At 41.9% G+C, this 27,038-nt stretch overlaps 1 protein-coding gene across 1 annotated transcript in view; it reads left to right on the forward strand.

The window, feature by feature from the left end:
* The first annotated feature begins 2,602 nt into the window (after positions 1-2,602).
* The window catches only part of LOC131256747 (beta-adaptin-like protein A), a 32,730-nt gene continuing 8,294 nt past the window's right edge, over positions 2,603-27,038 (forward strand). Inside the window, exons 1-7 of the mRNA XM_058257776.1 lie at positions 2,603-2,750; positions 3,079-3,595; positions 5,421-5,545; positions 12,859-13,057; positions 15,643-15,871; positions 16,042-16,208; positions 16,323-16,532. Coding sequence (XP_058113759.1) covers positions 2,698-2,750; positions 3,079-3,595; positions 5,421-5,545; positions 12,859-13,057; positions 15,643-15,871; positions 16,042-16,208; positions 16,323-16,532 — 1,500 coding nt within the window. The 5' untranslated portion in view covers positions 2,603-2,697. The remainder of the gene's footprint in view (positions 2,751-3,078; positions 3,596-5,420; positions 5,546-12,858; positions 13,058-15,642; positions 15,872-16,041; positions 16,209-16,322; positions 16,533-27,038) is intronic.

The raw sequence follows: 27,038 nt of genomic DNA on the forward strand, positions 1-27,038 counted from the left end.
TGGCTTTTAAAAGTATGAAAATGCTACTTTGCCCATTGTCCCTTCATTTGGCATTAGCTTGCCTTGAAGTTGAAAAGAGCCTTTTAAGAAGAGTGTATGGGCCTCACCAAATTAATGATTGGGGCCATCTTTCAGTTGATATGATCTGTTCACTTTAATTAATATAGTCGTGAATTACAATAAGAATATTTTAATAAAAATTGAAGCTGTCTGTAGCCCACAATTGCATTAATGTTGTAAGTTAATTCTAAATCATATTCCTTTAGTGTGATCCATCCGTTATGAGTTTTGCCCTCAAACATGACAAATGACACGAAATTAAAATTTCTTTCATAAAAGTAGCTTTGATCCAGTGTGCCTTACATAAGATGTGAGATGAGTTTAATAAGTGATTTTAGTGTGTGAGAAGACTATTTAACATTTTCTTTTTATTTATTTTTCAGTTTTTTTTTCCATGAGAGGATTATTTGACCGTTATAATTGTTGCCACCTCCATAAGATCCACTCCGACGAACTTTTGACATGTATCTAGCATCATTCATTTTATTCCTTTTGAGTATTCTTTTAAAGATTTTTAATCAATCTCTTCGACATAAAAGTTATGATGGCCAAATGTAAATTTATGTTACGATAATAATGACTTTTTTATGTTTTATTATTTATTATTTTTATATAGGTATCAAGACTTTGTAAAAATGGATGACGATGTGGCACCAGGACGTAGTTAGAGATGAATTATCATGTCAGGGGCTCCATGGGGCCCATCATGATGTATGTGTTTTATCTAAGCCATTCATTTATTTTGACATTTCATTTTAAGGCGTGAATCTAAAATATAGGCAGATTTAAGGCTCAAGTGGACCACAACACAGGAAACAATGAAGTTAAAGATTCACCGGGGCCATAGAAGTTTTAGATCAAGTTGAGATTTATGTTTGCCCGGTCTATGCGAAGGTATGAAAACAGGTTGGATGGCAAATAAATATCACTCTAGGCTTATAAATGTTGCAATGGTGGGTATCATAGTCTCCAGTACTTCACCCACTAGGGCCTCCAACATGCCTACTTCTCAAGATTATACCTTAAAACTAGCTATCAAAATGAACTAACAACAGCGTTGATGAAACACATGCATTATGGTAGGCCCACAGAGACCTTAACAAGACCATCTGTCTCAAGCTACGTCATGTGGTAGTACCCAATCCATGCCCTCATTCATGTAAAAGTTCCGTATATGACCAACATAAAGTGTCTCACCTCTTACTATTCATGCATAGATGATTTAGTAAGTACTTTGCGGTTTTTTTTTTTTGGACACCGTAGTGTATGAATGATAAGATTTCCAATGAGGGAAATCTTAGGAATCTGAACCATAGGCAAAGGATATTTCTAGATGAACATTAGACACTAAGGCAGAAGGGACAATAAATGTGGGCAAACTTAATAGACTTGACAAACCTGTCATCGGCTAAACAGAAGCTGGTGATGATGAATCGCCCCGTCCTACGTGGGCACGGATTGGGTACTACCCCCCACTAGGACTAGAGACTTGAGGCCCTGCCAGGGACATGTGGGGCCACAATGATATTTATGTTTCAGTCCTGCGTCCATGAATGATTATTTTAAGCGTGAATTCAAAAAAGAGGTAGAAGGCTAGTGTGGATTACACCACATGAAGCAGTGTTGAAGTGTAACCTCATCGTTGAAACCTTCGTAGGGCCACCATGATGTTTGTTTTACATAAGGTCACATGCTGAATGAAAAGGAAAAACATAAATACCAGGTTGATCCCAAACTTGTGTGCCTCCATTAGTTTTTTAGCAACAGGCATTCGATACTCACCGTTTCCTATGGTGTGGTTCATTCTAGCCTTTGATGGGCCTCATTTCTAGATTAATACTCTCAAATTATCTTTCAAAATGGATGGACGGTCCAGATAAAACACATATCACGGTGGCCCCACAAATCCCTGACAGGACCGTCCCTCTTTAGGTAGGTCACGGTGTGAGTGGTACCCAATTCCCGCCCGTCCCGCACGAGCATTCTGGCACGTGTGAACTCGCGCGAGTAGCCTTCAGCACCAACAGCCGCTGTTTTCGGAACCGGATTGCGTACTAACGCATCAGGGTATAACGTACGGAGTAAACTCTGTGGGGGCCACTCTGATGTATATGTCTTATCCACGCCGTCCATCTTCTTTAACATATAATTTTATAGCACTATTTGAAATTGAACCATGTCCAAAGCTTAAGTGTACCACACCATAGGAAATATGAGAGATAATGATCCACAATTGAAACCTTTCTAGGGCCCTCAGTAATGTTAATTTGTCATCCAATCTGTTCATAAGACATATATGCGAGGGAAAATATATATATCCGCTTGACCCAAATCTTATATGGCTCCACGAAGTTTTGGATGGTAAGCGTTTAATTCACTCTGTTTCCAGTGGTGTAGTACATTTGAGTTTTGTACATGCTTCAATTTTGGGATAATATCCTAAAATCAACTGTTAAAATGGATGGACGGCGTGGATAAGACACATACATCACGGTGGGCCCCACAGAGTTTACTCAGTGCGCTATAATGAACTGAGTTACTCGGTATGCAATCTGCTTGCTTGTGTCCCTGTATCTTCACCTGCATCTGAAAATCCACCTCTTTTCTCTTCCGTCTCGACCCCGATCTCGTTCTGCCATGGCTCCTCCAATCCAAGCCCGTCGGTCTCCATCTCCTTCGCAACCCTCCGGGTATGTATATATCAGTTTCGTTCGTTCGTTATTCTTCTCCTTTTCGATTTCCACCTTCAAATTCGCTTCAAAGCCCTAAGACCGCGTTTGGCGGATTCAATTTCCGCCTGAAACTGATAAGTAGTTCGTTTGGTCTGAGATATCGATTTTCTGTCGATTGGGCGGAATACAGATACCAGCTGAATCCAAAATGCAGCGCCTTTTTTTTCCTTCTCTTTTCTCAATGCGGTGTCGCATCGAGAATTTTCTGGCTAAATACGATTCGAGCCTGCTTCCAAACGCAGCTCAATTCTCATTTTATTTCTTTTCTTTTCTGTTGATTTTTCAGCAAAGGTGAAGTCTCTGATCTGAAGGTCCAGCTCCGGGCCCTTGCTGGGACTCGCTCCCCGGGAACGGACGACTCAAAGCGGGATCTCTTCAAGAAGGTCATCTCCTACATGACTGTTGGTATCGATGTCTCATCCGTCTTCAGTGAGATGGTCATGTGCTCCGCCACGACCGACGTCGTCCTCAAGAAGATGTGTTATCTCTATGTTGGAAACTATGCCAAATGCAATCCCGATCTTGCCCTACTCACCATCAATTTCCTTCAGAAGGATTGCCGTGATGAGGACCCAATGATCCGAGGGTTGGCGTTGAGGAGCTTGTGCTCGCTGAGGGTGGAGAATCTGGTGGAATACCTGGTGGGCCCGCTGGGGTCCGGCTTGCAGGACGGGAACAGTTATGTGAGGATGGTGGCCACCATGGGGATTTTGAAGCTGTATCATATATCAGCGACGACGTGCATGGACTCAGATTTTCCTGCAGCGCTTAAGGCACTCATGCTTAATGATCCCGATGCGCAGGTAGAACACAACCCCCCCCCCCCCCCCCCACACACACACACACACACACACACGATGTGGATTGCGGACAGGTGTTTCCCTGCCTATATGGAATGCAGGCCTCAATGTAATTTGGGCCAAGAATGGTATGTTTCATCTTTATTCATGAGAAGGCAAACGTCAAGAAGTGGAGATAGGAAATTTCACAAGTGATGGTGGGTCTGCTGTATTGTTTATGTTATTGTGTGATACATCTTACAAGTTGTATACTGATAAAAGAAAAAGAAAAATACTTGCTAGATGTATTTTATAGAAAAGGCACATACATTGCTTGGGAGTGATCCTGTTCCATTTCAAAGCAGAATGGAGTTGCTTCACTAATGGTTTAATAGGAACAGTTTTCTCCTTCTTGATGGCCAGAAATACTTCTGCAACCATGGGTGAAGAAGTTCTGGATTTAATACAAATTGGGCTATAACTTATCCCACGGGTAGCTGAATAGCTCTTGGTTTTTTTTTTTGGGAAAGATAACGCAATTTCATTAAAAAGCTAAAAAGAGAAACAAACAAACAGAGAAGTCTGCCGAGGGGGTGGACAACAACAAACAAGGAAAAAACAAAAGAAAGAGAGAGGGAAAACTAAATCTCAAGGAACAGCAGATTGAAGTCTTTCAGCTTGCTGTCATTGGAGGCCCATTCGAATAAGCTGCGCTTGGCCCCAGACGAAACAAACTGAGCTGAATTGGATGAGTCCCTAAAACATCTACTGTTTTGTTCTTCCCACACGGACCACCAAATTGCTAGGAGAGCCATCCTCCAGAGTCTTGTAATAGGCTTGCCAATTGAAATCCCATGCCAGGCAAATAGCTAGAGGTCAACCGATCTAGGAGGACACCAATTGATGTTGAATTGGGAGAGGAAATCAGACCAAATTTCTGAAATGAAAGGGCAGTGAAGCAGCAGGTGGTCGACTGTTTCTTCATCCCGCTGAATAGCTCTTGTTAGCAACAATCAATTGAATACTGGCATGAGGAAGAAAATAATGGTATTAGGCACTTCTTGGGGAATGACATATTGAGCACATTGTTGCTAGCGGACAACTTACTGTGACACCATGGAAGAAGGAAGCTTTTGATTGACCACAACTAGGGCTATACCTTAAACTCATGGCAGATGAATAGCTTGTTTATCGTAGGCAACAATCATCTGAATGCTGGCATGCGTAAAAGAAAATAAGGATATTTGGCACCTCTTGAGTAATAGTGCATTGGCACTAGCAGACCAGCTGATGTCATCCATCATCTTTGTGGCTTGGAAGACGGTTGATAATGCAGAAAAGGTCAATGGTCTGATTGTTACAGATGTCCTGTTGGTGTTTATTTCATGTGGCGGTTTGTGAAAGTGGGCTGGACCGAATGAATGGATCAGATTGGTGATTTGGTTGTCCATGCCTGAATCAAGTAGCTGCATTGCAACCCAGGATGCAACCAGTTGCATGTGATCAATCCTCATAATGTTGCATATAATTTTACTGGCAGGGCTGATTTTGGTGCTGCATGCACCATTCTCTGTGGTGGCAATTTTCTTAAGTTGACCAAAATGTTCTTGTAAGGGGACATGGAAGCATGGGCATGCAACTCAATATGAGCCTTGCAGTAGAATTGTTTATGTATTATGCATGTGTATGAGTATTTTTTTTTTCTTGTGTTGCATAGGAGACTAATGTTGTCAACATTTCTATATATGCTTGCAATTTTGAAAATGTTTTTTTTGTTGCAATTAGGCTTTTTGGAGGTGCTTTCGAAGATGCTTATATTAATGTAGTTGTGTTGTATTGTCTTTTCCAGGTGGTTGCAAACTGTTTATCCTCGTTGCAAGAGATCTGGAACTCAGAAGCTAGTACTTCTGAGGAAGCATCACGGGAGAGAGAAGCCTTGCTTAGCAAGCCCGTAATATATTATCTTTTGAACCGGTATATAGTATTACTATGTTACAATTTGGTCAATACACTGCATAGCAACATTGTTGTGACTGTTGCATTTAGTTTCTAATTGTTTCTGACTGGATTTTTGAACTTCTATTGATGCTTTATTTTAATGGAAACACCATGGTAGGCTGTTTGATTTAGGTCTTTTGGATATTCTTTGGATTGGAAGAGATTGTGGGGTGGATCTCTTTGCTTTTAAGGGCTAAAAGGAAGCTCAGATTAAGCGTGCAGCAGCAGTCCCATTTTCATTGATAGGCATACTTAATCATGCATTCTGGTTGTGAACTCTTCATGTAGAATATGAGTTCAGAAACCGCACGAACAAACTTCCAAAATGTAAAGAAACTTGAGCCCATGGTGGCAAACATTGATCTGAACTTATTTTAGTGAATTGAATAATTTATTAAAAGGAAAGAAAGAGACACAAAGCAACACCGAGAAAAGAACTACTTACTGGAAAGAACAACCTTTAATTAACCCACACAGCAAGTAAATGCCAACGTTGGACATTTTAACACCAATTGCAGACCTTGGCGCCTGACAGAGATAATAAGCTCTCCCCTGAACACCCCATCCTTGGCTAACTTGTCAGCCTTTGAGTTAGCTGACCTATGCACATGAGAGAATGAAGTAGGGAGCGAATCACCTAAATCTGTTCTTCCATTTATTATTTTAGTTTTAAGCGTCAGATAATACATGGAGAAAATTCAAGGAATACGGAAAAACAAATGACAGTGATGATATTGTAAACTAACAATTGTGTGCATCAATTTAAAAAATTGCAAGTCCAATGTGTGATTGATTAATTTAATAGAATGTGGAACCTAGGATTAACCAAAATGTAAATGCCGCAATGAGCTAAGTATTCTGATTGTGTAATAGAGGGATGTCAATAAGTAGGGAGGGAAGAGTTCAGCAGCCCAAGGAATGTGGGTCCCTCGGTGTTACCAAGGAGCAGAAGATACATTGGTTATTTGACAATGAAGCTGAAGTGTCATTTCCTCCTATTGGAGCATGAAACTTTTTGTTTTTTGATAAATGACACAAATTTATTCAGTAAGAAAAGTCATATTTGGAGGAAGAGGGGATGAGTTTCCGATTGAAAGGGAAGGACCTCTAGGGTAGAGGTTGGAAGTCTATTGTAGCTCGGAAGAGGGAACGAGTCCCAGACTCTGAGACACGACTCCTTTTTTGACAAATGACCAGAATTTATTCAATCAACTAAGTCATATGTGGAGGAATAGGGGATGAGTTCATGATTGAAAGGGAGAGGAGGTTGGAAGTCTACTGGATCTTGGAACAGGGAACAAGTTCCTGACTGAGACAGCCGGACCGCTATCGTAGAGGTTGAAGTTTAATTTTTGACAGTTCTTATTTGGCAATCCAGTATCATACGGTGGGTGCATGATGATAAAAATATTATTAGATTGAGCTACTAGGCCCAGCAGGCTGGGTGGACTATAGTTAGAATGAGGTTCATGAGCATAGTGTGCATATCTTAAGTCATCCACAGAATGCTAGAGATGGAGAGTCATTCTAGATGTGTAATTTAATGGGCAAATGATAAAAAATGAACTAAGCCAATCCTTGGAGGCTCGCCTAATTCTTTACGAGATTAATGATTTGTTTTATCGGCTAAACATGTTATTTGCTTTCATGGGCAGAAAAGGTAAAGAGGTTGTGATTACTCTTAGCCAAAGGAGTGGCCAGGTTGTCTACTCGTGTATGCATCATGTTCCCCAACTTTGATGTATTTCTTCAGTTAATAAAATTTTGCTGTTGTTTAATGGAGGGACAAGGTATGTAGTGTTTGCGTACACGAGGCTAAGAATCCGATACCGAACCATATGGTTTCTAGGATCATATGGGCTTGCGCTTTTCAACAACTCTCATGAAGCAAATGTGCTTTCGACGATGGTTTTAACCAAAGAGGCATTGTAAGATGTGTATGGGAACTTATTTCTAATACTAGTGGGTATGGCACGTTCGAGACATGTGCGGAGAGGAAGTGGTTAGCAAGGCAAACATTCAACCATTGGATCTGGGTCCTTTTTAATGACCAAAATCGCCTATATGATGGGCCTAACTGTGGGTGGGGAATACCCAAAATAATTCTCAGATTGAAGTATTTCAACACTTTTGTTATTTAAAGGTTATGGTGACTGGTATCCCTCTATGTTTGGATAATAGATTTCATTTTACAAAAAGGTGTTATGGATACCATCAAAATTTAATGGGAAAAAAAACTCATGATCAAGAGATTAAAATCCCAATCTAATCATTTTACTTTTTGTATATCTAAGGTGATACCCCTTATATAAATGATTTGGAATGGGGTGTGTGTGTGTGTGTGTGTGTGTGTATATATATAATGCAGGGGCAATTTCACATCGGGCCCGAGCGGGGTAGCCTGTGGGATGCGGGGACACTCGGGGTGGGCAGCCCGTGTGAGGCGGTACCCATGTGATTTGGGGCCCACGAATGGGGTTCGGCCGATGTCCTAACCCATGAGATGTGGGGCCTGGGCTATGAGATAAAGAGATTAATTTGCCATACTCTAATAGTTCGAGCTTTTAGAGCAAGTGGTTAATTGTCCTGCATCAATATATCTAATTGGCTCTCCTACACATGTTTAAGGCTACATGCAGGCTATTCACATCAACATTTTAAAATGCCAAAACTGCCCTTACGGGTTGGATAACATGTATACCGTTAGTAGGCTGAGTGGGTACAATATCAACAATTGGTTGCTAAGCATGCTAACACCTTCAAATTACCTAAATGCACACACCTTTGGTTCAAATCCCTTGTCTTGAAAATCTAAAGTTTAGGATCTCCAAAAACTAATTGTGGGGGAAAAATGTCCATCACTACTCCCGTTGCACATAGTAGAGAGTACTTAATATTTTCTAGCAAGACAAGGGATTTTGAAAGCCAACTTTACCCATGGAAAACTTGAAAAGGATCTGGTAACCATTGGCATATGGTTAGCAAAATAAATCGATATTTTGTTCTTCGTCAATTAACCATAGGCATATGTGGCATGAGGTTTTTGTTCCTGCTTCCTGGCTATTTATTCTTGCTAACAACTTGAAATAGGCACTTCTCTGCTTTTTCCCCCAAATCTACTACCACTTTGCTTAACACTTTGTGCAAGTATACTCTTGCATACGTGTGCATGGATCCATTTATAAGCAAAACCACCTCAACTTCTAGGTTCTTGCATAGTTATCATTCCTTATTTTTTTATATATAGAATTTGGAAGCTAAAAATCTAGATAGTTTTTTTATTTTTATTTTTATTTCATTTGGTTGAGTGTAGAGGTTCCCCCTCTAGTGTATTAGAAGTGTCTTCCGAGTCCAATATTTGATCATTGTCATTATTCTGGAGGTAGATGAAGAGGATTGGGGTCCAAGACCATTTAGATTTGAGTTGCTATGGCTAGAAGTGGAGGTGTTTCCAAATCTGATGGAGTGGTGGAATTCTTTTGTGGCGGAGGGATGTGCATGCTTCAAACTATTTCAGAAACTTGAATACTTTAAGGTAGGATCAACGAGTTGTTAGGAAACTGGGATTTGGAGGAAGAAATTATTCTTCAGAACATTAAAGGACTTGACCTTGGGGGGAGCTATCGAAGGAGGAAAGAGCCATGAGAACCAAGCCCTCATTAGATTATAGGAATTGCTTGAAGGAAGAGGAGATTGAGGCAATGATCTAGAGCTACATGGCTTGAAGAAGGTGATACAAATATGATTTTTTTTTCATGGCATTGCTAGTGCTCAGGCCAGTGCTAATAAGATCCAAGTATTCCGCTATCGGAGGAGGAAAGAGCCATGAGAAACAAGCTCTTGTTAGATTATAGGAACTACTTGAAGGAAGAGGAGATTAAGTGGAGATAGTGATATAGAGTTATGTGGCTCAAAGAAGATGATAACTGATAAGAATATGATTTTTTTATGGAATTGTTAGTCTTTGGGCTAGGGCTAATAAGATTCAAGTATTTCAATGGGCATAAGGGTTGAAGAAAAATCTCAGGTTTGCAGTGCCGTCATCCACTTCTACAAGAAGTTGCTCACGGGCAAGAGGTGGGTGTGGCTATGGCTCGACAATTTGTCATTTAATCAATTATCAATAGCAGATGCATAGTCTTTAGAAAAGCTGATTTTGGAGGAAGTCAAAGTGGTAGTGGAAGTGGGCGGGATGGATTTCCCATGGCATTCTTTAAGATGTTTTGGGAGTTGGTAAAGAGCAACTTTGAGAAACTTTATTACGGAGTTCCTTGATAGCGGGTGCTTAACATCAGAATTAGGTGTCTCCTTCATAGCAATCATCTCTAGAAAAAGTAGGTGCTGAAAGTTTAAGGGATTTTAGGTCTATTAGCCTTATTAATGTTCAAGGTACGTTTATTGCTGGAAGAAATTTTTTGGATAGTGCATTAATAGCTCATGAATACATCGATTCGTGCCACAAAGAGGGAAAAAGGTAATTGTTTACAAGCTTGACATTGAGAAAGCATACGACTGCATCAATTGTGATTTTCTTGATTATATGCTGATTGTTGGGGCATTCGGGTTGTGGGCGGAGATGGAAGAAGTGGATTGTAAAATGTGTTCGGTTAGCCAAATTCTCTATGTTGGCTAATGGGTTTCCAAAAGGGTTTTGTCACCCTTGTTGTTCGGGGCGGTAGTAGAAGTGCTTAGCAAGATGTTGGATAAAGGGCTTTTTGTGAGTATTATAAGTGGGTTTAGGATGGAAAAAGCAGAGTTCCAGATCTCTCACCTCCAATTTGCTGATGTACCATCATTTTCTGCGATGCTGATGAAGAGAATGTAGATAACTTGAGGGAAATTGTGAGATGTTTTGAAGTGGTTTCGGGCTTGAAGCTTGATATCCTAAGAAAGGAGATGTTGGGGTTTGCATGTCCAAGGAGGATGTGTCAAGATTTGAGGAGGTGGGTAGGTGTTGCATTGGTTCTTTTCCATCATCGTGCCTTAGTCTTCTTTTATGACAGCAAACTATCCTTTTCATCATCATACCTTGGTCTTCTTTTATGTTGGCAAACTACCAAAAGCCAAAGCACCTGTGCGATAAGGTTATCGAAAGGGTTGACAGGAAACTATGGAAGTGTAAGAATCATCACCTTTTATTGGGAGATAGATTAACACTAATTAAAGCAATCACACCGAATTTTTCGCTTTACTTTGTTTCTATTTTGGTGCTTGAAGCGTATTTTAGAAAGGTTGGAGTGATTGAGGCGATATTTTTTCCTGGCAAGGTGTAGATGAGAAACAAAAGTTTCATTTGATGAATTGGGAAGAGGTGCATATATCATAGTGGGGAAGGGAGAGCGGTTGTAAAGAAGTTGGAGCTCATGAATCTTCACTATTAGGCAAGCGGTTGTGGAGGTTTGGTCTAGAAGAAGGTTACTTATGTATAGAAGTGATTGCTAGGAAATATAGTTTTAAGAAGGGTGGTGGTGGACAAAAGAATCATCCTTATATAGGGCTTCAAAGTTCAATGTTGTGGAAGATGGATGCTAGGCTAGCAACCAAGTTTAAGGACTTGGGTTTTTCATAATGCGATGGGAGGATGATTTGTTTTTGGAAGGACGTGTGGGTCAGAGAAATGCACTACATGAAGAGTTTCTGAGGATAGCAAGATTATACCTAGAAGTGTATTATCTCATTGCTCAATGCTTCTCGCTTCTCAGTGATGAAAGTCTCCTCCGCATCAAAGGAACTTGATGGATGAGGAAGTAGGCAAGGTCATTCGGCTTTTGGCACGACTTCAACATCACCGCCCTTCTTTGGGTGAAAGGGATGCGTTGGTGTGGAGCAGGGAAAAGTCATGTCTGTTTTCAGTTCGATCCTTCTACATGCTGATTTGAGGGACTATATTTGAGGAGTGGTTTGGTCACATTTCTCAAGTTTGGTTCTATGATGCCCCCTTAAGGTTGTGGCTTTTGCTTGGTTGGTGGGTAGGGATAAGGTGCTTATTATAGATAATCTTTAAAAGAGGAAGATGGTGATTCCCAATAGCTGTATTGCGCATGCAGAACACGGAGTTGATTAATCATTTATTTATCCACTGCGCTTTTGCTAGAGAGGTATGGGTGAGATTCCTTGAAGCTTTCAAAGTGCCATGGGTGATGCTGGGTTCTATTGAAGGCTTTTTTTCTAGCTTGGTATGGGGGTGGGATTGGAAAAGGGGAAGGGTGATATGGAGGTTACCTCTTCTGGCAGGAATTTGGGCTTTGTGGCAGGGCTGCTGGAGAGGAATAATCGGTGCTTCCAGAATCAGAGGGGGTCGGTGTTGGAGGTCTATAGAAGCGCAAAGTTAGATGTATTGGGCTGGTTTAGTGTTGGAGGTCTCTTTTGAGTGTGGTTTTCTGTAAGGAACTTTAGAACCTGAATCTTTTTAATTTTCCTATTTCCTTTACCATTCTAGTCATCCATATTTAGTTGCTCTTGGCAGGTTTGATCCTCTTTGACCATGAAGCTTCTTTGTTATTTGGAGTAAATACCTGTTATCTTGACTCACTGTGAAATAGATTAAAAACCTGTTATTAATATTTTTTTGGACCAATATGTTTTTCTTTTTGAAGGCTTAGTAAATTTATTAAGAATGAAAGAGAATTACAAAATAGAAAGAGGCCCCAAAAACAGAATTAGAAATCTCACTGTCTTTCTTAGTCAGACCACTTTATGAAAATGAGAAAAGAAACCGTGATAGTTCTCTTTAATTCTTTTATCTCATCAGTCTATCTGTATAATTGCCAAGGGTATTTGATGCCCGAATTAGCCCCACAGAATGAAAGAGAATTGCAAAATAGAAAGAGGCCCCAAAAACAGAATTAGAAATCTCGCTCTCTTTCTTAGCCAGACCACTTTATGAAAATGAGAAAAGAAACCGTGATAGTTCTCTTTAATTCTTTTATCTCATCAGTCTATCTGTATAATTGCCAAGGGTATTTGATGCCCGAATTAGCCCACAGAATAGTCTCTTTAGTTTATAGTTTCCTTGGATTCCTCCGGCTCAAGGTTTTGTTTTTGGATGGTGATCTTAATTTACGAGCTTGGTTTTGTCAAGGCGATTACAAAATTAGATTCTTCTTATTCTTTTTAATAAGGATTTATCATGCTGCCATTCCTGCTAATTTCGCGCTGCAAAAGTATAGGTCATTTTGGATTTCAATCTTCTGTCATTCAGATTGAGTTATATAATAAAGCATTCTTCATGTATAAAATGGTTCACCAAAATATACTAACACCATCTAAATTACCTGGTGCTTTCACAGGATTAGGGACTTCAGTGAATGGGCTCAGTGTCTTGTACTTGACTTGGTCTCCAGATATATCCCCTCAGATAGCAATGAGATATTTGACATGATGAATCTCCTTGAGGATAGGCTTCAGCATGCGAATGGTGCTGTTGTTTTAGCAACAACCAAGGTGTTTCTACATTTGACAATGTCCATGACTGATGTCCATCAACAGGTGCCTATCAAAAGATTCCTTTGTTATTCATGTTTAAGTAGTAACAGAGGAATTTCAACCTTTATCCTTTTTTCCTGTTAAAGTTTCAATAATGTTTACAGATCTTATTTATTTATTTTTTATAAAGAAGGTTCATAGTGCTTATGGATCCTTCAGAGCCACTGCTGTTTGGAAATGCGAGCCTTGTTCATGCTATGCGATATTCAACGAGTCATGAGAAAGTGCTATTTCATCTAATGCATTCTACATCATTGGGATATACCATGTCCAAATTCCATCTACACCTCGGGTTTCTTATCTATATGATTTTGCAATTCAGCTGGCATATATTTAGATGATGAATTGCATTGGTTAAATGTTGATATGATGGAAACTTTTTTAAATGAGTAAATGAATTTTATTCTTTTTCTGAAAGTTGTTTTCCTTGTTCTTATTGATAAAAAAAGAACAGCAAAAACAAAGAAAAATAGGAGAGGCAAAGAAGTCTTGTCCCCATGTTACTCTTGTCACTCTAGCAGTCTAGCTAGATGAGTGCCAAGCAGTGTTTTAAATAGCGGTAGCGTGTTGCGTAGCGTTCAACCCTCCGTAGCGTGTAGCGTAAGCTACACAATACTTCTATTTTTAATTTATATATATATATATATATATATGATATATATATATATATATATATATATATGATATATATTAAATAGTAAGAAGTTGATAGATAGGGTCTTATTATTTTTAAGTTAATACATGTCTCGTGTATAATTTTTTAAGGGCCCGAATTAGGCGGGACTCGGATTGTGAAGTGTAGCACACAAGTGTCAAAGTTTTTTGGGCCCCACCGTGATGAATGTGTTATATCCACACCGTCCATCCATTTTGCCAAATAATTTTAGGGCATGAGCCCAAAAATGAGGCAAATCCAAATCTCGGGTGGACCGCACCATAAGAAACAATAATAATTAAACGTCCACCATTAAAAATTTATTGGGGGCTACAAAAGTTTTAAATCAAGCTGACATGTGTGTTTTCCCTTCATCCATGTCAGTGTGACCCAATTAACAGGTTAGATGGAAAATAAACATTACAGCGGACCGTGTAACAAAATAGTGCAAGTGCACTGGGCAAGAAAGGAAACTCCCTTGTTACCAACAAAAGGCAACAACCCAACAATAGAAATAATGAATAGATAAATGGGGCCTCAACAGAATAAGGAGAAGAGAGAGAGAGAGAGAGAGAGAGAGAGAGAGAAGAAGAAGAAGAAGAAGAAGAAGAAGAAGAAGAAGAATCCGCAGCTGCGGCCGCAACCGCAGCAGTTCAAGAAGAAGAAGAAGAGGAAGAAGAAGATGGAGAAGAAGGAAGAGGAGAAGAAGAAAAAAGAAAAAAGAAAAAGGAAGGAGCGTACCTATTTTTGTCTCAAGATGAGATTGAATCAGTGAAAACTGCAAATGTTGGCCTCTGGAAGCAGTTTTTCAAACTCAAGATTGAAAAGTGGGGAGAGGAGCAATGTCAGCAGCATCGGTTTGCGCCTGACAGCAGATTTTCGACCTCAACATTGAAGGGTGGGGAGAGGAGCAGCGTCGGCAGTGTCGGATTGGCCCTGTGAGAGGATTTTTAGTCTCCAAATGGAAGGGTGGGGACAGCAACTGCGTCGGCTGCTTCGGTTTGGGGGTGGAAGCCCTTTCGAATTAGGTTTTTGCTTTTTTAGCTTTAGTTTGGCTTGTGGTGTGAGTTCACCACTGTTTCCTGCACTGAAAAAAAAAAAAAAAATACCAAACAGGTAGCGCACGCTACCTGCGCTACACGCTATGTATCCGTAGCGTACGCTACAACCCCTGTAGCGCACGCTACAGGGGAAAAACGCTATTTGTAACGCTAAGTAGCGAAATCGCTACGCTACGCTACGCTACGTAGCGTACGCTACCGCTACGCTACGGGCGCTACTGAAAACACTGGTGCCAAGCCACCCTAGGTTCTCAAAAGTAGTCCCTAGCCCAAATATAGCACTGGTGCTTCAGGTCGGATGGTTTTCTCACATCTGGTAGATAGGTTTATATTTGATTTCTAACATAGGCTGTCCTCCCTAACTTCTCAAAAGTAGTCCCTAGCCCAAATATGACACGAGTGCTTCAGGTCAGATGGTTTTCTCTCGTCTCGTAGATAGGTTTACCTTTGATTTCTAACATAGACTGTCTTTAGCTAGGCCAACAATATTTTATTAGTGGGTGGACCTAATGGCAATCACATTAGCGGCTTTTCTATCGTAGTCTCTTGACATGCACAGATGTTGCCTTAAACTGGGCATTTTTTCACTTGCATCAATTTTGAAATTCCAAATTCTAGAATTCCATATCCATGTGATTTGTTTACTCAAACATGCTATTATATTGTTGCTGTTTGTCTTATGATGTCCCAAGAGATTCTCTTTCACCTATTTGTTATGTGCTTAGAAATTTATATTGCCCCTTCGATATGTCATTTCTTCTATCCATACATCTCAGGGTGTCAGGGCTCTTCTCCTAATCATGCATCATTACCTAGTTTGCTCTTTAGTTATGTTATTGTAAATAGATTTATGGGTGCAAAATTCTTTTCAGGTATATGAACGTATCAAAGCACCTTTACTCACCTTAGTGAGCACTGGAAGTCCAGAACAATCTTATGCAGTTCTGAGCCACCTGCATCTCTTGGTGATGCGTGCCCCAATGCTGTTTTCGTCAGATTACAAACATTTTTATTGCCAGTACAGTCAACCATCTTATGTTAAGAAACTGAAACTCGAGATGTTGACAGCTGTGGCGAATGAGAGCAATACCTATGAAATTGGTAAGCAAGCTGCCAACCTGATCTGTACTTTGCCGTCATGGATCAATACTTGGTGTACATGCCTCTTTTTTTTTTTCCTTCTGCGCAGTGACTCTTTGTCTGGTCACAGGCGTTGTTCTTGATAGATTTTCCTATATGATTGCCGCATGACCTTATTAAGTCCATTTCAGTGACGGAATTATGTGAATATGCTGCAAATGTTGATGTGCCGATTGCAAGAGAATCCATTCGAGCTGTCGGAAAGATAGCACTGCAGCAGTATGATGTGAATGCAATTGTTGACAGGCTTCTTCAGTTCCTAGAGATGGAAAAGGATTATGTGACTGCTGAAACTCTGGCAAGTTTGCATATCAAATAAATGGCTTTGAATGTTGTAAATGTATTAAAGAATCTGAGTATTTTATTTATCTATCAGGTTTATTAACTTGCCTCCACAATTTTGTTTGCACAGGTTCTTGTGAAAGATCTTCTGAGGAAATATCCTCAATGGAGTCATGATTGTATTGCCGTTGTTGGGAATATTAGCAGCAAAAATGTTCAAGAACCCAAAGCAAAAGCGGCTCTCATATGGATGTTGGGCGAGTATTCTCAGGACATGCTCGATGCTCCTTATATTCTGGAAAGCCTTATAGAAAACTGGGAGGAGGAGCATTCTGCAGAGGTAATCAGGTTTCAATCACAGATGGACGCCTTTTACACTTACAGTATTTGTTTCTTTCAACTCCTGGAACATTCATTTAGGGCCTGTTTGTTTACCTGTAAATGCATTTAAATTAATGATAAATAAGCAATCATTGTTTACTTGGTATTTACTGATGTTGGTGGGTACGTTCTTGAAAAGAGAGTTGTTGTGCCACTAACCTCTGTGGCCCCCACCATGATGTATATGTTTCATCCATGCTGTCTATTCACTTTCTCAGATCATTTTTGGGCCTGAGCCAAAAAATGAAGCAGATCCAACACTTCTGTAGCCCCTAAGAAGTTTTCAATGGTAGTCATTCAATCGCCACTGTTTTCTGTGGTGTGGTCCACTTGAGCTTTGGATTTGCCTCTTCTTTAGCCTCTTGCCCTAAAATGATCTGAAAAAAATGAATGGACAGCATGTATATAACATATATATCATGGTGAGGCACCTATTACAAGGTTGAGTTTTGCTCGTTTTTGGAGGTGAAATACATGTTTAAACCAAACAGCCAACGCTTTGTTGTAATGGCTTATTTACCACCATGTATATTTATTTACTGCTAACCAAACAAGCCCTTATTGGTTCCTCTGCTCTATTTGTTGGAATGGGTTAAGTACATGGGACTGATGTAAGATGCATAGTTCTGTATTTTCCTACCTTGTCCCTTTATGCATTAGTATCTGGTCAGATCCTTATGAAGAGACACGTATCATAAAAGCAGGTCTTTGTTTAAGTGTGTTTAGTACTACAATTTCTTGGCATTTTCAGCTGGAACTTGTACCATTCAACATCCACTTGCAGTAAAACCCCAGTTTTCACACACCCCATAAAGGACTTGGCTTGAGGTGGTAGAAAGGATATGAATTATGAGGTTTGCACACTTACCAATAAGTCCGTTGATATGCATTAATGGTTGGGAAAACAATATTTTTCAAGTGAATCAAAATGGTTAGGGCAACTCTGCGATGATAATGAAATAGGGAACGGAGAAGGGTTGATGTGGTGTGAGAAATGGAGTGGGTGATCACAGCCGGAGATGCCATTACCTGAATGGAAAGGTAAGTAAATATCAAAGACCATAGGAGGTTCCGATGGGTCTGTGGGGGGAGGAGAAGCACACAGGAGATGGTAGACAGTTCGTAGAAGGAAGGTAAATCAGCAAAGGTTTGGGATGAGGCGAGTACCAAAGTTATCGGATTATCCGACGCTGTTTGTCGAGAGTTTTCCAGCAGGGTGGCAGTCGATAAACTTCGAAAGCGTGTTGGGACAGGCACAAATAGTAATGGAGGTTGTGATCCACCGAGAAAGAAATTCTACCAACTTCAAGGGTTCGCATGCAATTGAACTCTAAGGAGCTTGAAGAGGCGATTTAGCTTCTGAATGGGGAAAACTTTGGAGGCATCAAGCTAAGGCTTCAGAGAGCGCGGTATGGCCCATAGTGCAAGAATAAGGAAGGGGAAAGCTGGAAGAAGCAGGGGAAGGGAGATAGAAATTTGAAGCTGATGATAACCCTAATGGAACGAGCGTCGTTGTTGTCATAGGTCCAGGCTCCGACGTCCTTGAGTACACAGAAAGGAAGATCCTTCAAAGAGGCAATGATGAACATCCCTATGCAAGGATGAAAGGCACTAGAGAAAATAGATCTCTCATCGAAAAAATGGGTTTGAAGAGTGTTTTAGGAGGAAGGGTCGAGATTCCGTATCTACAAGGTGTTGGAGAATTCTTTGAAGTCCTTTTAATTTAGTCTTGTTCCTTCAATAAAACAAAGTCTAAAGGAAGAGGAAATGGTGTTTTCGCTAACACAAAAATGCAGAGGGGATCGAGGAAGAGGACATAGTGTTGAAAAACATCCAGGAGAATATCTTTCTAATCTCTCTAAGCTGTTAAGACCATACTAATGTAGTGTTCGCCGTTTGCAAAGGGTGCCGGGATGAAACAATGCAAAAAATTCAGAAATGAGAAGAGTGGTTTGTGTTTGGATGGTAAGACCATTGGTATCAAATTTGGGACATTCCGATGGAATTCTGGATAGATGATCTCTTCATGGAGGTTGGAACTTGTATTTGGGGACGTGCTGTCGATTGACTTCCGCACAAACAATAACAAAGAATTGCGGTTTGCAAGGATGCGGATCAGAAAGAAGAAAATTGAATTGTATCCTAAAGTGATTACACTAAGAGTCGACAATATCATGGTGTCCATAAGGGTGGTTCAAGAGCAGCAATATCTTTTACTAGAAGATGGAGGAGAGTTTAGGAACTTGCTGATGGAGTTCCAACGACACGAAGAAGAAGGAACACAAAAACTTTAACCTGGAGCACCGGATGTAATTGCTATCCTTTGTTTAACCCCTATTGCCCAAGACACCGACGACTGATGATGCTGCCGACGACGGACGACGACTGACGACAAGTGACAATGAGAGACTGGAACTCAACCTGGGAGGTTATGGATGATCGAGACTACCGGAAGGAATAAAAAAGGAAAAGGGTACTGGGGATCATACTCGGGAAACAACCAGAGGGGTAAAAAACAAAGAAGTATATGCCAGAGGCAAAGAGACAGGGTTGTCAACCTCTTCTCACGATGTGGAAATCACAGAGCTGGACGACCATGGGGGCAGTGAGTGGCATCAGGTTTCCCGCTCCAAACGCACTTCTTCATCTTCTTTTACGCGCAAAAGCAGAGGCGATTACCCCACCCTATTCGTTAGGGGATATCCGGTTGGTTGGTTGCCCATAAACTTATCTAGGGTGTTCGGCCATGCTGGCGCGGTGATGGATGTCGTTCTATCGAGAGATCGACAAAGCGGCCACTATCGGGGTTTTGCCCTCGTTAGAATGAGCTTTGAACTAGAGCTTGCCACAGCAGTAGAAATGTTACATGGAACCAAATATGCTGGGGTTCCGATGCTCGTCCAGCGAGCGAGATTTGGACCTAAATACAAAGATCAGATCTAAAAGACAACCCCTCCTGCACATCCCCATCAATCTTCCTCGCACCCTCCGATACCCATCCACCCTCATTCAAAGAATATTTCATTCAAAGATGCGGTTCTCTAGCAGAAACCTTCTCCCCGGAACCCTATCCAAACTCAAACTCAACCTCAATATGAGAAGAAAGAATCTGGAAATTCCTAAGACAACCGCCATGAAGAGCAACAAGATTTTACTATGTCGGTCAGTCAGCTTACTTTCAATCGAGCCAGAGCTGAACTGCAGGACACGGTGGTCATTATCACAACAGAAGGAGCTACGATCCCTCAAGTCAAGGAGTGGATCAAAGACTGTACCGGATTTCACTCAGGTAACTATATCATCAAACCCAAAGGCTATAATGAGCTCTGGGTTAAGGTATGCCCAAGAATCAACCATGAAATGCTATCTATGGCGGGCCACTTTCATGCGGAAGGGCTGGTGGCAAAAGACATGTCCTGGGAAGATTTTTCCCTTTTTGGGATGGAAAATCTATGGATCCTAATCTGGGGCATTCCTCTCGAGTGTTGGAATGAAGATTTCTTCTTGTTGGTGGCATAATGCTTAGGATCCTTCTTAGAGTTAGATCCGAAGATGAAGTTGGGGGAAGAACTCGGTGTCGTCAGAGTTCATGTTAGAAGGGCTTGCCCCTCCCTTCCCACCTAACAGTCAACATAGATAATCGACAGATTCTTCTTCCGACGCAGGCAGAAGCTCCCGAAATGGAGTATCTCAGGTGGGGAGACCTCTGGAGGATGAAAGCTGATTCTTCTCCGGCTTAGTTGCAGAAGGAGCAGCCCAGTGAAGGTGCACCAAATCTAGACTACTGCGGACCACCGGGCGTAGTGTCAGTCAGAACCATTGACCCTTCATCTCGAGCCGTCCGAAATCCAGGTGGCACGTTTGCAGACGCTCTACCGCCTCCCCCTGACATTTTGCCTTCTCGATACGCCTTGAGCCTACCCCAGTCCTCGGTGCAGATGACACGTGCCCCGCCATCTAATGCGTCGCTATCTCGAGATAAGATCACATTTAATGTTCTGACGGAGAAGGCTCCGTGTGTGGATCTCGTCACGACACGTGGCGACTCCCATCAAACCTCCTCGTCTTGCCCGAGGTCTGATGGTAATTTCTCAGATCTTCGACACGTGGAGAGATCCTCGACTGCATCTTCCAGATCTTCCCCCGAACATCATGCCATCGCTCCATCTCTCGTGACAGTGGACTCGCGCGAAGATGCATGTGAGCCGGGTCTGGATCCCTCTCAAAACCTCAATCTTCAGCCTCACCTTACCCCACCTTTCCCTAACGCCGAACCCCAGCCTAAACCTATGGGTCCTAAAATCTTACCTCGCCTGATCAACCCTATATCAGCTTCGCCTCAACCATTCCTTCACCATCTTTCCATCCATCTCCACAACCTCCAAATCATGGCAGAATCAGCCTCAAGGAACGAAGATTCTGTCAGTCACTTTTCCGATTCCCAGGCCTTATCATACCTCCCCTCCTCCCCTCCCAACTCCATCTCCGACCTGTGTGACGGGGCAGATACGGGGCCCATTACCCTCTTTCAGGAGGAAGGTCATGACACTGTGATTGAAGCTGAACCTCTACAGATGTGTGCTTTTTTTTCCCATCAGCAACAGGAATCTTCAGACATGATTACAGTAGCAGATTCAAGCAGGGAAGAGAAGATCGTTTCCCTACAAAACAAAAAGTGGATCAGAGATGCTGTGGGTCGCGTTGGAAGATCGCTCGGCCTTTCGTTTGGGGACAGACCTGAAGATTACATAGCCCTATTCCAATGTATTGAGAACAGAGGAAGACCAATGCCCCCTCAGCGAACTCCTACGAGACCCAGCCCAAGGTCCGCTAGCAATCGGGAACTCCAGAGGCTTCAACCAAGCCCAGGACTGTTATCGGCCTCCATTATCAGGCTAGGAAGACAGGGATCTCAGGGAAGACTGGTCGCCCAATGAGAATCCTATCCTGGAATGTTAGGGGGGTGGGCTCCCATCAGAAAAAGTGCCTGATTAAAGATTCCATTAGTCGTAGAAATCTGGAAGTTATTTGCCTTCAGGAGACCAAGGTTCCTGTTTTCAAAGACTCTCTTCTCGCTTCTCTATGGTCGACTAAGGATGCCAAGTGGGTCACCCTCAATGCCTCGGGAAGTTCGGGCGGGATCATTGTGGCTTGGAAATCTTCCAGATGGGACCTTCTGTCCTCTTCTGTTGGTGATTTCTCAGCTTCTATTATCATAAAAGATAAGTCTTCTTCCCTCGTCTGCTTGGTTTCGGCGGTTTACGGTCCTACGGTGGACACTCGTAGACCTTTATTCTGGGAAGAGTTAAACTCTATTAAACAATCATTTTTAGGCCCATGTTGTTTTGTAGGTGATTTTAACATTATCAGATTTGCGGAGGAACATTCAAGGAGGAGGAGAGTTTCTTCAACTATGGACAACTTCTCTGACTGGATCGAAGCTCATCAACTGGTGGATCTCCCTCTTTCAGGGGCTAGATTCACCTGGACTAACGGTTGCCTTCAGCCTATTCAGTTAAGGCTCGACAGATTCCTTCTATCAACTGATTGGATGGAGGCTTTCCCCTCTGCATCGCAGGTAGCTCTCCCAAGAACGACCTCCGATCATTGCTCGATCCTTCTGATGTTGGAAGAAGAGAGTTGGGGCCCAAAACCATTCAGGTTTAACTCTTCCTGGACGATGATCGAAGGTCTCTACCAAAGAATTGCAGAATGGTGGTCCTCTTTCAAGGGCGAAGGATTTGCAGGCCACAAACTCCCATGCAAGCTCAGACATTTAAAAGAGAAGCTAAAGGAATGGAAAGCATGTGAGCTAGTTAAAAGAGAAGTGGAGATGGAAGCTCTTCTCCTGGATCTTCATCGTATTGATTCGGAGGCAGAGGGTTCCTCGATGTCCAGCCTGACCCTGGGAAGGCATATTCAGATTATTCAAGATATTTCAGCAAGGGCACTACAAGATGAAACTTCGTGGAAGATTAAATCTAGAGAGAGATGGATCAACGAGGGTGATAAAAATACTAAATTCTTTCACAATGTTGCCAACAGCGAGCCCGAGCTAAGGCCATCTTCAGCATCACGGTGGATGGTGTCCGTTCAGAAGATAGAAAGGAAATCGCTGATCATGCCATCGAACATTTCAAGGCGCTTCTGTCCTCTGATGGTTGGTCCAGGCCCCGACTGGATCGCATCCAGTTCGAATCTCTAGATTCGGTGGAAGCTTCCCTTCTGGAGACCCCATTCTCGGAGGAAGAGGTGAAACTGGCTTTAAATTCTCTGGGTAGAGACAAAGCCCCAGGCCAGGATGGATACCCCATGGCATTCTATCAATCCTACTGGGAAATCATCCGTGTTGATGTTATGGAATTCATGTCCGAATTCCACAACAGGAGCAGACTGTCCAAAGGGTTAGGAGCTTCATTCATCGCCCTCATTCCAAAAGTTCCGGGAGCTAACTCCTTTTCTGAATATAGATCGATTAGTCTCATTGGGGGCCCCTATAAAATCCTTTCCAAGGTGCTCTCTTCCCGGTTATCTAAGGTCATGGGGAAGCTCATCTCTGAGAACCAGAATGCGTTTATAAAGGGAAGACAGATTGTTGACTGTGCTCTGATCGCCAACGAGGTTCTCCACTCCTGTCACAAGTCTGGTGAAAAAGCAATCCTATGCAAACTAGATATAGAGAGGGCTTACGATCATGTCGATTGGAGTTTTCTGCACAACATGGGCTTTGGCGAAAAGTGGAGAAATTGGATCAGAGAATGTGTCAGTTCGGCCCATTTCTCGATTCTTCTTAACGGCTCCCCTTCTGGATTCTTCAATGGCTCCAGAGGTCTGCGCTAGGGCGACCCTTTATCTCCTCTTCTTTTTCTCTTAGTCGGTGAAGCCTTGTCCAGAATGCTGCTTGCAGGCCAGGATTCAAGTATTCTTCATGGTATTTCGATGCCCGGGGTGTCCTCTCCTATCTCGCACATTCAATTTGCTGACGACACCCTCAGTTTGTCAGTGGCTTCCCAGGAGTACATCCAAAATCTTCATACCACGTTGTGGTGCTTTGAGGCGATGTCTGAATTGAGGATTAACTTGGCCAAGTCAAAACTATTTGGAGTGAATCTCTCGGATGTAGAGACCTCCATATATGCAGAGCTCATAGGATGCAAATCCGCCTCCCTCGCTTCTTATTTTGTGGGTCTTCCCCTCGTTGTAGGCACCCCCCCGAACTCTGTGGGACAAAATCCTGGTCAAATTTCAGAAACTCCTTGCGAGATGGAAATGCAGATACTTGTTGATAGGGGGCCGCCTGACTCTTATTAAGGCTGCTTTATCTAATCTCCCTACGTATTTTATGTCTCTTTATAGATGCCCTGCCTTGGTGTTATCTAATATTGACAAGCTGAGACATGACTTCTTGTGGTGTGGTAAGGAGAATCAGAAAAAATTCCATTTGCTTGACTGGCAGGAAGTTTGCAAACACTTTCAAGAGGGGGGAGCCAGTGTCAAAAATTTGAAGACTATGAATAAAGCTCTTCTGGGCAAATGGATGTGGAGGTTGGGTACTGAAGGAGGCACTCTCTTGAACAATATAATCAAAGGCAAATATGGTTGCTCCCCAGGTGATTGGTGGACTAAAGATTCCACTGCCTATAGGGCTTCTCTCCTTTAGAAAGGTATCCTGAGAGCCAAAAAAGACTTCCTCAAAAACATCTCCTTCGAGTTGGGGAATGGTCACGCCATTCACTTCTGAGAAGACTGCTGGATAGGCGACACACCTCTGATGCATCGATTTCCAATCATATACCAGCTATCTCCGTGCAAAAAGTCATTCGTGGCTAACAGCTTCTTTCTCACGAACGAAAACGTAGTTTGGGACATCAAATGCGTTAGGAATCTTCACGAATGGGAGATCTTTGAGTTCGCTGATCTTCTCACCCTCGTCTCCAAAGCTGCCCCAACTATTAACGCCCCTGACAAGTTGACATGGCCTCCGGAAAAGAATGGAGTTTTCTCAGTTAGATCCTTCTACGCTTAGCTATCCCTCCATCCTAATCTTGCGGCTTCTCTTGCGCCTTTCATTTGGAAATACGCGGCCCCTCCCAAATTCATTTGTTTTGCTTGGCTTGTAAAAACAGAATTTTGACTATGGACAACCTCAAGAAAAGAGGCATGCAGATAGTTAGCATCTGCTTATGTTGCATGAAAGACGAGGAATCCGTGGACCACCTCCTCATTCTCTGCTCCTTCGCCTCGCAAATCTGGGCTGAATTTCTTTGCCGTTTCGACATGAATTGGTGTACGCCTTCCTCAGCATGCCACCTTCTTTCGGCCTGGCATAGAGTCAAGATTGATAAAATAAAGAATCGCATATGGAGGTTGTCTATTCTTGCTATCTGGTGGTCTATATGGGAGGAAAGGAATGAGAGGTGTTTTAATGATAAGGTTACGTAGGCTCAATCAGTCTGGTCCAGAGCTAAAAACTTGATCTTCGAATGGGGGGGAATTGTCCTTGGGCTTAAGGATGTAGATTTGCTTTTCTTAGGGGGCTAGGTTTTGCTGCTATCTTAGCAGTTTCCCTTGCTTTCTTTCTTTTTTCTTTTTCTTCCTTCTTTTGTATCTTTCCCCTTTTAATGCAGTTATCCTTTAAAAAAAAAAAAAGAAAAAAAAAAGAGAGGCCCTGGAGGGAATCAAGTAGAGAACTCGACGTGTAGTGAAGAATTAAGTGAGGAGGATGCGCTTTGTCTCTCTATTAATGATGGAGAGGAGACATGCATCCACGCGGCCAATGCATGGGCAACACGTTGCGCTATCTGTGGCATAACACTTAATGTAGGAGAAGATGAGAGAGTGAAGGGGGGAATTTTTCTTGAGTAACGAAAACAACTTCCTATCTCGTGTGAAAACATTTTCACATGTAGAAGAACCATCATCTTTCACATAGTGAAAAATCACTTAACCCACGGCACATGCGATAGAGAAATAAATCTTGATCCCGAAGTTTATTTATTTATTCTAATGAGCAGATGTTGAAAAGAGCAGGAGATGAGGGAGCCGGGACCAGGGGTGGAACAATATCTTCACTTCAAGCGATTGTCTCCCTAGCCAGAGTGTTCATTACCACAAGGTTTGTCAAAATGAAACTAATCTACGAGGTAATAATGCCAGCAGAGGAGAGGCACTAGTAGTAAAAATCCAGGAAGGTACGGGGCCAGGGTTCATCACAGATAGAGAGCAGCATCAAATGTCTACTACACAATGCCTGAATTTCGTAACTTCTTACCTAGTTTCATATGGTGATTGCGGTGATGACTCTTCAATGGATGATGATGATGAATATAAAAATCAAACTCCATATCGTTCTACTTTGGTAGTGGTAAATACGAGTGATTGGGTGCAGTAGGAGAATGACAAATTGTGGGGGAATAAAGATACGAATGATTCAGAGGTGGTAACCATGTTGGAGATTGAGCGCTAGATGGTAGTTGGAGATAAAATGATGTTGTCTTTGGGGGATGTGATTAGAGTCAGATGCAGAACACAAAGACAACCATGGCACGAGGAATGAAACGTATTAAACTAGTCACGGTGGAGATTGCACAACTTGTGGGGGGTAACTTTTGGCAATAGTCGGAAGGACTATGTGGCTTTTTTCGAATTTGTAGAAGAAAAGGGTAGACAACCAATTTAGCAAGAAATGATTGATTCAAATCAGAACAAGAATAGAGAGATGGTGTGCTTGGAGCAAGATAGTCAGAGGTTGAGCTATTTGAATGAGGGAGTTCTACGTGAGGGTCATTTTGGATTAGCAGGTGAGCATTGTAGATACTACCCGTAGAAGGCCAGATTAAAGATACGTCTAAGAGATATAAAGTTCAAATTTTAGCATTCAAGATACATCTAAAAGATACAAGTTCAGATTCATTATGGTGGAGACAAAATAAAGATTGGGAAGCTTTGGTAGCGAAAAGATCAACAAGAGTTATTTTAGTAGTCTGGGATACTAAATCTTGGTGCAAAGAGGACTGCTGGAGGGGGAAATATTCAGTATCTATTGTTGTAGAAGAGATATCATCTGGTTTCCGATGGGTATTTCAACGATTTATGAGCCGTGTCGATCAAGACTCCGTTTATAATTTTGGGAGGAATCGGATACAGTTAGGAGCAGATGGTGCCTACCATGGTGTGTAGGCGGCAATTTCAATGTAGTCAGATTTATTCACGAGAAATCAAATGGGAGTTGGATAACTACAAGTATGCAAACTTCTCAGATTGGATCCTGGTGAAGTTAAATTTACTTGGTCGAATGGACAAATGAACGCGATTAAGTCAAGATTAGATCACTTCCTACTCTCTCTAAATTAGGTGGAGAAGTTGTCTCTAATCCATCAAAGAGGCTTGCCTAGGCCGGTATCAGATAATTGCTCGATATTGTTGGAGATAGATGAGGAAGATTGGGGTCCTTGACCTTTCATAT

This window comes from Magnolia sinica, chromosome 1 (genome assembly GCF_029962835.1).
Source record: "Magnolia sinica isolate HGM2019 chromosome 1, MsV1, whole genome shotgun sequence".
NCBI lineage: Eukaryota > Viridiplantae > Streptophyta > Magnoliopsida > Magnoliales > Magnoliaceae > Magnolia > Magnolia sinica.